At 49.6% G+C, this 14,718-nt stretch overlaps 1 protein-coding gene across 2 annotated transcripts in view; it reads right to left on the bottom strand.

Moving 5' to 3' along the window:
• Nucleotides 1-11,682: 11,682 nt before the first annotated feature.
• The window catches only part of RSPO4 (R-spondin 4), a 42,737-nt gene continuing 39,701 nt past the window's right edge, over nucleotides 11,683-14,718 (bottom strand). For both annotated transcript variants that reach the window (XM_055266259.2, XM_055266258.2), the window contains one exon: nucleotides 11,683-12,939. In XM_055266259.2, the coding sequence (XP_055122234.1) occupies nucleotides 12,830-12,939 (110 nt within the window). In that variant the 3' untranslated portion in view covers nucleotides 11,683-12,829. The remainder of the gene's footprint in view (nucleotides 12,940-14,718) is intronic.

The following is a 14,718-nucleotide window of genomic DNA, read 5'->3' on the forward strand; positions in this document are numbered from 1 at the left end:
GAAGGAGGACAAGGAAACCCCAGGAAAGTAGGGTTTCTTTGGTTTTGTTTTCTTTTTGTATTTACTTTCTGAATGTATAGTACATATCCATAGCATAACATTTCAAAGGTACAAAAGGGGTCATAGGTAAAAGTAAGCCTGTCTCCCACCCCTGCCCTCCAGACACCCAGACCCCTCTTCCCCGAGGCAAAATCCCTGTCACCAATTTCTTGAGAATCTGCCCAGAGATACTGTATGCACACATAGGAATTTTTTACCCAATGATGACAAACTTCACACACACTATTTCACACTGTCCTACTTTAACAATACCCTTTAGAGATCTTCCTATGTCACTCCATAAAGTGCTTCTTTTTTTTTTTTTTTGGATGCTTGGTGAAGATGGTTTCAGAATATTACACAACTGTTCAACTGACCAATCAGGATGGACCCAAGCAGTGCACACTCCTACAGTAGTATATGGCTGCCGGCTGGATGCCAGCTCTGTGTCTTCATGGTTCACCATTGCATAGATGGGTCAATTGCAGGGATGGGTAATTTATAAAGGAAAGAGTGTTAATTGAGTCACAGTTCCTTGTAACTGGGGAGGCCTCAGGAAACCTACAATCATGGCAGAAGGGGAAGCAGGCACGTCTTACATGGCAGCAGGCCAGAGAGTGTGTGAAGAAGCAAATGGGGAAGAGCCCCTTAACCAGTCTTCAAGAGATGAGCAGGGGCTGTTTCCGACATTTTGCTCTTCAAAGGAAGTTTGCAATACACACCCATTTTGTACATTTGTAGGAGAATATATGTAGAATAACTTTCTAGAAGTGAAATTGCATTTTACATCCATATGTTTAAAAAAATATCAATTTCCACCCCCTACCATATACAAGAATTAACTTGAAATCTACCATAAATCTAAATGTAAAACTTAAAACTGTAAAACTTCCAGACAGCAACATGGAAGGGAAATCTTTGTCACCTTGAGTTAGAAAGATTTTTTTAAGTATGACACAAAAAGCATAAACCATAAAAGAAAAAAAGATAAATTTGACTTAATCAAAATTCAAAACTACTGCTCTTCAAATGATGCTATCAAGAAAATGAACAGACAAGCCACAGATTAGGTGAGGATATTTGCAAAAGTCATATCTGATAAAAGACTTATATCCAGAATATATATTCAGTGCTTTCACAACTCAATAATAAGAACAAATAATCCAATAACAAATGGGCAAAAGGTTTAAAAGACATTTCACCCAAAACCAGATATTGATGGCAAATACACACATGAAAAGATACTCAATGTTATCAGTCATCAGGGAAACATATATTAAAACCATAATGGGCTACCACTACATACCTGTCAGAATGACTAACATGAAAAATAAATGATAATACCTGGAGAGGGTATCTAACAACTGGAACTTAGAAAAACAGTTTGGCAATTTCTTACAAAATGACCCAGCTGTCCTACTCTTAGGTACAAAGAGTAATGAAAGAGAAGTTTGTGTTTTAAAAAGAAAAACTGTATGCAAATATTTATAGCAGCTTTTCCCATAATCACCAAAAACTGGAGATAACTGTTGTATGAGTCTAGTCTCACACAGCTGTAAAGATACTACTTGAGACTGGCTAATTTATAAAGTAAAGAGGTTTAATTGACTCACAGTTCTGCATGGCTGGGGAGGCCTCAGGAAGCTTACAGTCATGGCGGAAGGGGAAGCAGGGGAAGCAGGCACGTCTTACATGGCAGCAGGGGAGCATGTGAAGGAGGTGAAGGGGAAAGAGTCCCTTTTAAAACCATCAGATCTTGTGAGAACTCACTCACTATCTTGAGAATAGCATCGAGGAAACTGCCTCCATGATCCAATCACCTCCCGCCAGGTTCCACCCTCGACATGTGGGAATTATGGGGATTACAATTCGAGAGGAGATTTGGGTGAGGCAGGAGGATCACTTGAACCCGGGAGGCAGAGGCTGCAGTGAGCCGAGATCATGCCACTACACTGCAGCCTGCAGACAGAGTGAGACTGTCTCAAAAGAAAAAAAAAAGAGGTAAACAGATAAAGAAAATAATTTTAGATCATGATAAGAGTTAGGAAGAAAACATTTTCAAGGCACTAGAGAATGATTTGGAGGGGGTACGATATTTAGAGAAGGTTATCAGGGAAAGCCTCTCTGAAGAGGTAACATTTGAACCGAGATTTAGAGGGAGAGAAGGAACCAGACATGTGGAGATCTGGGGGAAGAGCATTCCAGGCAGAGGGGATAGCAAGTGCAAGGGCCCTGAGGCCAGAATGAGTTTGGTGTTTTTAAGGAAAGAAAAAGGCCAGTGGATGGAGCAAGGAGAAGAGGGCAGGAGGTAAGGTTAGAGAAGGAGTGGGGAAAGTCTGGCTTGCACCAGCCCTGACATGGGACAAGACACCCTCTATGCCCTTGGTCCTGGTGGCTCCTGCTTCCTCCTTTGTGTCCACCCAACATGATGGTTGGGCTTGGCCATCCCCAGATCCCTCTTGATGCCCCAGTACCTTCCCTGCCCCGCCCAACAGTGAGGTCCAGCCTCCCGAGCAGCTCCTCTTGCTTGTCGTTGGATTAATGGGCAGGAATTGCTTCTGTTTTTTCAAAGCCATTGCCCCCTACCACAGTCCCCTAAGATCATGAAGGTGCGAGCAATCATACATGAACTGTTGGATGATGAATGCGTCACTGTTGATGTGGAGGAGGCTCCCCAGTGTGAGGGCTTGGAGCAAGGTCTCGGCCTCTCACAGACCTGGCTGTGTGCTTGACTCCACCTCCTATGACCTAGGGCCCTGAGCCTCAGTTGCCTCACCTGTAAAATGGGGCAAACGAGTATGCAAAAAGATGCTCAACCTCAGTAGTCGTCAGAGAAACAAGAGCTAAATAGCAATGAGGCACACCCTTTACCTCCGTTCCCTGGATTAGCAAATAGTAGAGTCAGGAACTTCCAAGTATTCATGAGGGTGTGGGTGATGGGAATTCCATGTTCTGCTGCTGGGTGTTTGGACCGGTTTAGTACTTAGGAGCCTAAGAAAGAGTATATCTGATGACCCAGGCATTTTCCTCCTGGGTGTATACCCCAGAGAAATTCTCCTGCAGCTCCAGAAGGAGCCCATTCGAGGTCATGGGTCACTGTGATGGTGTTTGAGGATGTGAGCAGTAGATGAGAATCCATGTCAATGCTAGGAGAAGCAAACTGCAGGGGCCTCTAAAAAATACCAGATGAGGGATGGGTGCGGTGGCTCATGCCTGAATCCCAGTACTTTGGGAGGCTGAGGCAGGTGGATCATTTGAGGTCAGGAGTTCAAGACCAACCTGGCCAACATGATGAGACCCAATTTCTACTAAAAATACAAAAATTAGCCAGCTGTGGTGGTGTGCACCTATTATCCCAGCTACTGAGGAGGCTGAGTGCAGAAGAATTGCATGAATCTGGGAGACTGAGGCTGCAGTGAGCCAAGATCACATCACTGCACTCCAGCCTGGGCGACAGAGTGAGACTCCATCTCAAAAAAATAAAAATAAATAAATAAATAAATAAATAAATAAATAAAAGAATAAAATGAATTAAAAACACCAGATGAAAAAGAAAACCAAAAAGTAAAAATAAAAAACTCCATATGCATGAGAGAAAAAAAAATAGAAAACGGGGAAATCTGTAGCACAAAACCATTTCTGTGAATTTTTTTTTTTTTTTTTTTTTTTTTGAGACAGAGTCTCACTTTGTCGCCCAGGCTGCAGTGCAGTGGCACAATCTCAGCTCACTGCAACCTCTGCCTCCTGGGTTCAAACGATTCTCCTGCCTCAGCCTCCCGAGTAGCTGAGATTACAGGCACGCACCACCATACCCGGCTAGTGTTTGTATTTTTAGTAAAAACGGGGTTTCGCCATGTTGGCCAGGCTGATCTCGAACTCCCGACCTCAGATGATCCACCCGCCTCAGCCTCTCAAAGTGCTGGGATTACAAGTGTGAGCCACCACTCCCGGCCCATTTCTATGAATGAAAAAAACTCACAGACTACAGAACATCCCTACACGCGTTAAAAGGATTCACACACATTCAAGCCCAGAGAACAGACTCACAGGAGCAGAGGCCTGGGTGGGAGGGGGAGGGGAAAGGGCAGAAGAGCATCAAGAGCGAAATTCAATTCAATCCAATTGTGCAACAGACAGTTTGCAGAATTGATGAGAATGTTTAACACAGGTCTTGGCACCCAAAGTCCAAGTAAAAAAAATAAATACGATACAGCAGGTAAAATGGGGGATGATGGAAGGGTGGCGATAGTAGTGCCTTTCTCATGGGGAATCCTCGAGGCTCTGATGAGCGAAACCATGCAGAGTACTCAGCCAGGTGCCTGGCACGCAGCAAGGTGTCAGGTGCACAGTAGGGCTGCCCAGCTGTGAGCGGTGTGCGTATTCTCTCCAGCCTTGAATTCCGGCCTGGCTCCTTCTGCTTCCTGGGCAGTGCTGCCCTCTTGTGGCCTATACAGTGATAGGACTTAGACCGAATAGAGATTGGCCATGGTCCAAGGTGTCAGATGGCGCTTCGGAGGAGGGAACGGAGGGAGTCACATGGGGGAGATAGAATCACAGGAGGGAGATGGGGTCACAGGAGGAAGAGCGACTACTCCTGATGGACGGAACGGAGGGAGTCACATGGGGGAGATAGGATCACAGGAGGGAGATGGGGTCACAGGAGGAAGAGCGACTACTTCCGATTGGGGAAGAGATGGTGGATCAGATAAGGCCTCCTGGAGAAGCAATGTCTAGGCTGAAGGACAGATTCGATTGGGAGTCAAGGGGATTGATGAGCAAATGAAAGAACGAATGGAGTTAGAATATTGAGCATGAGCATTACTTAGCCCTACTGTGTGCCAAGGCTTTACACGACTCATATCATTTCATCCTCTACCACCCCTGGGAAGGGGAGTTATTGCTTCTGTCTCCTTTGCAGCTGCAGAAAGGGAGGCTCAGTGGGTTAGTGACTCTTCCAAAGTCAAGCCGCCAGCTGCACACAGAGCTCCGATACACACCCAGGTCGGTGTGACTTGCTGGGGGACTGTATCTTCTCCACTTTGGGGTGAACCGAGGGACCCCAGTGAGCATAGGTACGGACCACCCCTGAGTCTGTCTGGACCCTGTCTTAGCAGAAGTTTAATACTAGACCTGTGCAGCGGGTGGAGATGGGTGGGACCTGTGTGGACAGGAGGAAGCGGATCGTGGGACAGCTACAGCGTGCAGGGGCTTACCCCAGGGCTGGACCCTCACTCTTCGGCAGGCAGCTGGGGCACCACACCCGGGGGTTAAAGATGGAGGCTCACTTCTTAAGCTAAAGGATGTGTCTCCAAGGCACTCTCTGAGAAATGCCTCATTTTGGAATTTATGCCAAAGCCATTTAAATCCTTATTAAGAGTATTTAAAGATCAATTTTCAAAATGTCTCCTAAGTATTTCATTTTTGTTTTTCTCAACTTGGTAACATATTTCCATGGCTAAAAATTCAAAAGGAACCAAAGAGAAAGGTAAGCCTCCTCTCTTTCCACCCACTCAAACCTCTCCCCACCCCAAAGCCATCACTGTTACTGGTTCCTAGAGTGTTTTGTCACCTGTAGGTTTTGTGCATTCATGAATCGTACACCCATGTGTATTTTCACTCCTTCCCGTCCCCCCACGTAGGGGCTTACTATGCACGCTATTCTGCAACTTGCTTTTTCCACTTGGCAATTCATCTCAGGGACTGCCTCGTCATTGTGTCAAATCCTTCCTCATGGTGCTTCTCGGCCATGCGATGTTGCATTGAATGCTGTGAGATTGTATCGCAATGCCTGTCCTCTAGATATTTAGGATGTTTCCAGCATTTTGTGATCATACACAGGACTGCAGGGAACAGCTGTGTACGCAGGTACACTTGTTCTGCGGCATGTGGGCCAAGCTAATTGTTATTTATTTATTTATTTATTTATTTATTTATTTATTTTTTTGAGACAGAGTCTCGCTCTTTCGCCTAGGCGGGAGTGCAGTGGCGCTGTCTCGGCTCACTGCAAGCTCCGCCTCCCGGGTTCACGCCATTCTCCTGCCTCAGCCTCCTGAGTAGCTGGGACTACAGGCGCCCGCCACCGCGCCCAGCTATTTTTTTTTGTATTTTTTAATAGAGACGGAGTTTCACCGTGTTAGCCAGGATGGTCTCGATCTCCTGACCTCGTGATCCGCCCGCCTCGGCCTCCCAAAGTGCTGGGATTACAGGCGTGAGCCACCGCGCCTGGCCCTGGGTCAGGCTAATTGGAGGATAAATCCCTAGAAGTGGATCGCTGGGTCAGGGGACATGTGCACTGTGATTTGAGTAGATGTCAACTCACCTTCTGTAGAGGCTGGGTCAAGTCACTCTCTCCTGAGGAAGGTAGGGGAGGGTGGCGGCTTATCCCCACCCAGCTCAGGCCCTGTGGTTTCCTTTTCTTTTTTTTTCCTTTTTTTTTTTTTGGCTCTTAGCCAATCAGATAGATGGAAAATGGTAGCTCTGTGTGGCTTTATTGTCATCTAATTTGAGTAAGGGTGACTGGAGTTCCTTTTCTGGATGAAGCATTTTTGCCACATGGGGACAGTGCTGAGCCGATGACACAGCAGTGCCACTCTGGACACGCTGATTCTCCCTGATGCTCATCTTCTCAGGCTGAGTGGGACTGTGCCTGTGGATGCCCGCTCATGGAGTGGTCGCCGGGTGGAGGGCAAGGTTTTTGAGTTCCCATTCCACTACTTACTTCCTGAGCCTCGGATTCCCCCTCCGTAAAAAGTGGAAAGAATAATAGAACCCACTTCAGATGGCTCTGAGGAGGATGAATTTAAGTTTTTAATGTGAAATGCCTGGCACAGTTCCTGGCTCAGAGTTAGTGCTTAGGAAATGTTTGTTGAATGAAGAAATGAAAGAGATATAATCATCTTAAAAATTTTATTGAGTACTTATTATGAAGCCTTTCTCATGTATTCACGTATTTTAACCTCACAGTGACACCACGAGGGGTACTTTTATTATCCTCCTTTAAAGACGAGAAAACTGGGCCGGGCGCAGTGGCTCACACCTGTAATCCCAGCACTTTGGGAGGCCGAGGCAGGCAATCATGAAGTCAGATTGAGACCAGTCTGGCTAACACGGTGAAACCCCGTCTCTACTAAAAAATAGAAAAAATTAGCCGGGCATGGTGGTGGGCACCTGTAGTCCCAGCTACTTGGAAGGCTGAGGCAGGAGAATGGCGTGAACCCAGGAGGTGGAGCTTGCAGTGAGCCGAGATCGCGCCACTGTACTCCAGCCTGGGCGGCAGAGCGAGACTCTGTCTCAAAAAAAAAAAAAAAAAAAAAAAGAAGATGAGAAAACTGAGGCACAGGGAGAGATACAGGATCTTGCCTAAAGGCTCATAGCTGGTCACTGGCGGCAACGGGATTCGTGATCTTCTATCTGCTCTTACCCACCTCACTTCCCTGCCTCCCATTCTAGGAGAGAGGTGCCACCATAAACCCCATTCCAGCTGTCCATTGCATGAAACAACCTCCTCAACCTCAGAGGCATAAACAAACAACCATTTTATCATGTTCCTGGGTTCTGAGGATCAGGAGTTCAGGCAGGATAAGGTGGGCAGCTTATCTCTGCTGGGCCTTCGATGGGAGGACTCTGTGGCTGGGAGGATTCTGCAGTGGGGGGTAAGGGGGGGCAGAGGGTAAAACAGCAAGGACTAGAATACCCACTTGTGAGAAGGCTTCTTCAGCTACAAGTCTGGCTGGAGGATCCATTCCACCTTGTGGATGGTAGGTTGGCTATGGCTATGGGTGAGGGTGGGAGTCATGGGGGGCTGAGTGGGAGCCATCAGACCCCAGGGCTGAGTCCACATGTTCCAGGATCTGACATCTTAGGAGGCTTAGCAATTCCAGGGCTGGCGCCCCTGTGAGTAGCTTCTCCAGGATTTTACAAGTGCTGTTTGCTCCCCCTCCCCACCTGTCTCATTAACACCTCACACTCTTTAGTTCTCGGCTTGGCTACCTGGTCCTGGAGGAGGAGCTCCCTAACCCCTGTACGCCTTAGATGGGATATGCCAGATTCTGTCATCATGGAAGGTCTTATCACGTTGTTGGAACTGACTGTCTGCAGACTGAACGCTTGGAGGAAAAGGCAGGGTCTTTATCACCAGCACCCAGGACAGTACCAGGCACACAGTAGGCACTTTATGCATATTCACTGAATGAATGAATGGGTGAGACTGATGGATTTTGAATGACTTGAACTTGAGCCTCAGTTTTTCCTCCTAGAAGTTAACTGGCAATGTAGCTGTGAAGGTGGCAGGAGATAGGTGGGAAATGCGAGGTTAGTAAGAGGAATTGGTAGAAAAACGGTAGTCATGATTTATGCTGAGGAGAGAAAAGCAAAGGAAATTAGATATTGCACCTGAACTGCTTAGCAATGTTTGGCGCATAATGGGTGCTCCATAAATATAAGATGATGTCATCATCCTCATCCTCATCATTACTATTATTTGTATTATAAGAATGCACATTTCCTGAGTTAGAAGGTCCACATACGATGGCTTGAAATTTTCCTCTGGGCTGGGTGCGGTGGCTCACACCTCTCATCCCAGTACTTTGGGAGACTGAGGCAGAAGGATTGCTTGAGCCCAGGAGTTCAAGACCAGTCTGGGCAACATAGCAAGACTCTTTCTCTACAAATAATTTTAAACATAGCTGGGTATTGTGGTGTGCATCTGTAGTCCCAGTTACTTGGGAGGCTGAGGTGGGAGGATCAACTGATCCCTGCAGATCGAGGCTGCAGTGAGCCGGGATCATGTCACCGACCTCCAGTCTGGGTGATAGAGCTATTACCCATCTTAAAAAACAAACAAACAAAAAAAGACAGAAAAAAGAAATTTTCTTCCAAGTGAAAATGGAGAGGTGTAATCCCCACAGGTCACCTGGGCCAGATGTCTGGGCAGGAGGTCATGCTGTGGTGACTCACCCGGGGATGCTGGGCTTGAGTCCTCCTGAGTCAGGTTTCCCTTCTGTGCAAGGAAGGGCCTGGGACAGGGACCTCTGAGTCTGACACTCTCTGCACAGCTGAGAAGGCCATTCAGCTGAAGTCTCCACTGCAACTGTTGTCCTTCAGCCTGGGGCAGTTAGTCCTTTGGTCTGAGGCAGCCTGTCCCTTGCCCTCGGCTACCCTCCACCCTGCTCCAGTCCTGCTGGGAGAGAACCGCAACACGTCCCCGTTTCAGAAATGAACTCCTTTACGAGCCTGGCTGCGACCTGTTCCTGGTTGATTGGCGCCATCCAGTGGTAGGATGTGGGAATGACATGCAGGGCTGTGGCGAGGGGTCAGGCAAGGATGAGGATGGAGTGAGTGGGTGGGGGATCTGCAGAGAGGGCCCTAGTGTGGCCCAGTTGGAAGTGGTGACAGGAAGAACCCACCAGGGATTCCTCAGCTCTGGCCAAGGGGTTGTTCTCTCCCTCTGGCATAGCATCCAGAAGGCCAATAGCAGTGGAACCTCCCCCTGGGCTCGCCCGACTGCCCCTCTTTGGCTGTATGGCCTCACCCTGTTTCTGAGCTTCTCTGTGAACTTCTCCAAGCTTGGCTTGTAAGAAGGAAGTGGGCAATGCCCACCTGACAGCAGAGTCTCCTTCCCAGAGAGGCCCCTCCATCCTCCAGAGAATGTGGGAGAGGCTGGGATTTGAAAGGATTGGAGCTGGCGGGCAGGGAACGTCTGAGATGGAAAGGTTATAGGAGGGGCTTAGGCCCTGAAGAAATTTCATCCTGTAATTTGAAAATATTAAAAAACCGCCACAGCCCCAGCTGAGGACAGAGGACCAGGCCCCCCGAGGAGAAAGAACATGGCCAGGGAATTGCAGTACTGGAAACTTCCACTCTTATGTTGGTCTTTTAGAATTGTGAAAATTAGAACGTTCAGCATCCTGCAACTGGAATCTTAACAGAAAACACTATATTGTGTGTGTGTGTGTGTGTATGGGTACAGTGGCTCATGCCTGTAATCCCAGCACTTTGGGAGGCTGAGGTGGGAGAATCATTTGAGGCCAGGAGTTCAAAACTAGCCTGGGCAACATATTGAGACCCCCATCTCTACAAAAAATAAAAAATTAGCTGGGTGTGGTGGTGTATGCCTGTAGTCCCAGCTACTTAGGAGGCTGAGGCAAGAGGATTGCTTGAGGCCAGGAGTTTGAGGCTGCAGTGAGTTGTGATCGTACCACTGCACTCCAACCTGGGTGACAGATCAAGACCCTGCCTCAAAAAAAAAATTTTAAAAATACACAGACATACACACACACATACAGACTAAACTCTATAATCAGATCGTTGAGCCTTGAGGTCAGAATCAGAATTGCAGCTGCAAATCTAGACTCAGCCCTCTGAGCTGGAAGTCATCTGAGAGCCACCTCTCCCCTTAGCTTGTCCTGGAATGAATGTTTGCTCTCACTGCCTGCTCCTAAACTTGTTCGCAATGAATAGATCTGGGGGGAGGGCCCTAAAATCTGAATTTCGAAAAGGCTCCCCAGGGGATTCTGTTGTTGGGTCTTCCAGATTTCGGCAATAGATTTAATTTAGCCATGCTTCCTCTTCATCGCATGGGAAAACTGAGGCCCAGGAAGGGGAAGTGACTTGACCTAGACCCCACCAGATAGCTGGTGACAGGCTGGAGCTCCCACCTGTGCCTCTCAATGCCAAGGCCACTCTCACCAGCAGCCCAGGGTGTTTAGATGGCCCCTTGGGACTGTCAACCTCCTAGGTGCCCCTGGTCCCTGAGACATGCGGTTCGTGAAACTGCGAGGTTCTGGGGCTCGAGGTGTTACCCTCTTCTGCCTCTGGCTGAGTCTGCTTCTTGAGAGTGGCCTGGAGGGGCTGAGGGCCCCTCCTCTTTTATCAGCTCCCCGCAAGCTGAAACCCCACCCCATCCCCAATACACTCTGACCCCTCTCAGCCCCAATCATTCCTGTGAAAACCACTCCACATGTGTTAAGTTCTGCTACTCCAAACTCATCAGTACCATGGTTTTGCAACACTCTCTTGATGCTCAGGAAGCATTTGCATGTTTCTTTTCCGTTTATTAAGAAAATTTTAAAAAAAGTTAGAGTCTTGAAACAATAATAACGGAGCATTTCAGAGGCACAAACGTTTACAGAAGAGAAGCTGGTGGCCTGGCCAGGCGAAGGAGCGGGCTCTAGCTGTTCTCGGGGAGGTGAGAGGAGGGAAGTCAGAGAGAGGGTGGGCCTGCGGGTGTCAGGCCAGGGGCTCCCCAGCTGCCAAGTGGAGGGCAGGTCTGAGGGTGGGTGCTCTCTTGGGATCGGGGATATAATATTTCATCACCTAGAGCCTCTCCCCCAGCCTGCTGACCTTCTTCCTTCCCCAGGCCCCCCCTGGGCCCCTTGGAGCTCCAACTCTTGCTTCTCCTGCCCATTCCTGTCCCAGTCACGGAGCCCTATGTGTTCAGGCCAACCAGTCACGGCAAATACAAATCCCCTTTCTAAGGATTCCGGGGAGCAGAGCAGGAAGAGGGTGTTATGATGGCAGAAGGACAGGCAGTGAGGACAGACTTGCTTCCAAGCTGGGTCTGACCTGGAGACTCCTCCCAGCTTCATTCCTGCCTAGGGTGAGGGGCGTCACAGCAAAGCACAGATGCTCAAGTCACCGGTGGTGGGTGTGGGCGAGTGCACAGATCTTCCCTTGCTCCCCACCCACAATTCCCTACATTTCCCCCCTCAAGTGACCCCCAAATTCTCCTCTCAGCCGTGAATGTGCTGAGCAGAGCCGTCAGGTAGAAGCAGAGCCTGAAGGCTTCCTGTGTGACCCTGGGCAAGCCCCTTCCTTCTCAGGCCTGTTTCCCCACATGGGCAGGAGGCGCTGAGGTGGGGAACAGAGCTGCTGGATAATCTCAGCTTTCCTTTCTGCTTCAATGGCCTCTTCTGGGCTGGGCAGGTGGATCCCCCAGCAGTGACAGCTCATCTGATCCAGCTTGGAAAAAGGGGCATGGGACCCATGAGAGGGAGGCCTGTGGGGGAGTGCTGATGAGGGTGGCAGGCAGCTTGCAGAGGATGACCTGGCTGGCCCAGGGTTGGCTGCCCAGCCAGAGGCCAGGTCTTGGCCCTCCACAGCCAGCTAGGGGAGGTGTCCAGGCCAGGCCTCTGGAAGCCCTGGAGCCTTGTCCAGCCAGCTCCTCGGGGTGGCTGGTGGCTGAGGGCTGTGGAAATGGCCTCTGGGGACTGTCCAGAGAACCAGGTGCTCACAGCTCAGGGTCCTGGAGCCTCCCCCAGAGCAGAAGCAGGGCCTTCAGGACTCAACCCTGCTGTGCCCAAGCTTTGCCCTCTGGAAACCCTTTCTCTGCAAAGATGGGGTCAGGGAAAGGCCTGGGAAAAGATGTTTGCTTTCTTTAAGTTGTAGATAGAGAGAGCTGCAGGGAGGGCACAGGCTCATGGTTCCTCTTAAAGTGTGTGTGAGAGGGAGAGAAGAGGAGGGAGAGAGAGAAAAGGATGCGGTGAAGGACAGGAAGAAACACAGGAAGAAAGAAAAAGAAAGATAAAAGATAAGTGAGAAAGAAGAGGAAGGAAGGGAAGGAGGGAGGGAGAAAGTAGAGGAGAATGGAGGTGGAAGAAATAAAGGAAATAAAAAAGAAAAAGAAAGGGAAGGTAGACTGACAGAAAAATAATAGAAGGGTGGAAAGAAAGAGAGGACAAATGGAGAAGATGGAGGAGAAAGAGTAAGAGGAGAGGAGGAGAAGGAGCAGGAGGAGGTGTGCAGGAGCCGAGAACTAGGACCAGAGAGCCAGGAGAGCCGGGAGAGCCGGCGGTCAGGGCTGTAGGCTGGGCTGGCGCGGCCTCACATCCAGCCTGTGGTCCAGCTTCCTGTCCTTGCGTGGGCGCCGGTCCTTCCTGCCCTTCTTCTGGCCGGGGCTCCTCTCTGCAATGAGAGCACAGAGCCCGGTGACCAAAGCTGCAGGGCCAGTTAGGTCCTGGGAGCCTCCTCAGTCCTGAAAGACGAGGGTGCCCCACCCACTCCCCAACAACGGGGCTCAGAAGAACATTTGGGCACTGACCTTGCAGTCCTTCACGTTGAGAGTTTGGACCGTGGGCTAAGTTACCCCAAATTGAACCTTTCTCTCTAGTTCTTCAGGGAGTGGCGAGGGCCACTAACTTGCTCAGGGCCTTCTTGTGCTGGACATCTGGCTTGACCAGGCCTGCAGGTTCACCTGGGGCCCCCCAATCAGCACGTATGGTGGCCTCATGGGAGTCCCCATAGCTTTCCCCGGCACACTCCTTCCATAGCTGAGCAGGCTCTGTGCTGGACACTGGGCACGTTTCATCTGTGTCCCTGCACCAACTTCTGCATAACACTGTGGCAACAATACTTGAGCATTTAGCAAGTGCTCGCTGTATGCAGGCTACAGCCCCAAGTGCTTTATGTATATGAAGCTCACAACAGCCAAGAGAGGCAGGTAGGGTCTGAGCCACACCCAGTCCCGTCTTCTCCAATTGTTCTCTCTTTCTCCCCACCCTTCTATCATTTTTCTGTGCCAGTCTACCTTTCCTTTCTTTTTCTTCTTTATTTTATTCCTTCCACCTCCATTCTGGCTGTGCCCGCTGCCCGGGGAGTTCTTCTGAGCAGTTGCTCGTCATTGTTGTTGACAGGTGAGAAGACCACAGCATGGTTGGGAGCAAGGCCAGCCCTAAGTTTCTGCATTACAAAGTGTCTCCACACCCAGGACATTCTCCGACATTGCTTGGGCCCCATTCAGTTCCCTGCAAGGAGCTGTGTGTCCATTTGAACACGATGAACCTGAGGCTCCGTGAGTCACTTTCTGAAGGTGCGCAGCAAGGCTGTTAAAGACTCTCCAAGCCTAGTGGCAAGGGGAGGGCAGTTTTATTCCTTGGGTGTCAACTGTGTGCCTGTCTCCCCAAGAGTCAGGACTGTGGCTCCAGTCCTGGCTCCTTCCTCTGCAGAGCAGAGTCAAGGAGCTAAGACCAGGCTGCCCACTTTTGGGGCTCCCCATGCCCACTCTAAGCCCTTGGGGAGCACTGAAGCCAACTCCCACTGTGAGCTGTGGAGCTGACTGCGCAAGCCTCAGGTAGGACAGCATCTGGAGATGGGGGGTGGGTGCTGCCTGAGTGGCCCTGCCAGCTCTGAAGTGGGGGTGTGGGGGCCAGTGGCTTTGTGTCCCTACCCCTTCTCTAGGCCTGCTTGACAGCTGCTCATGTACCCATCCAGTCACCCACCCATCCCTCCACCTATTTACCCACCTACCCACTCACCCACCTATTCACCCATCTACTCACCCACCTCCATACCCAATGACCCATCCATCCACCTAGGCACCCACCCATCACCCATCCATCCACCTGTTCACCTACCTACCTACCTACCCACCCATCTAATCATCTATCTACCTACTCACCCACCCACCTACCCTCCCATCTACCTACCCACTCACCCACCTGTGCATTCAGCCATCCATCCACTCATCCAACAAATTGATCCAATATTTGTTGGATCCACTCATCCAACAAATATTAACTGGATACCCACTATGTGCCAGACTCTGTTAGAGGCACTAGAGAGACAGCTGTGAACACGGCAGATAAAGCCCTTGCCCTCACTGGAGATCACACTCCAGTAAGGAAAACAGACACTGAACAAGCAAATACGAGAATGAGCAGGCTCATTTCAGAAGGGTGCAAGTGC

The sequence above is a fragment of the Symphalangus syndactylus genome, chromosome 24, assembly GCF_028878055.3.
Source record: "Symphalangus syndactylus isolate Jambi chromosome 24, NHGRI_mSymSyn1-v2.1_pri, whole genome shotgun sequence".
Classification (NCBI taxonomy): domain Eukaryota; kingdom Metazoa; phylum Chordata; class Mammalia; order Primates; family Hylobatidae; genus Symphalangus; species Symphalangus syndactylus.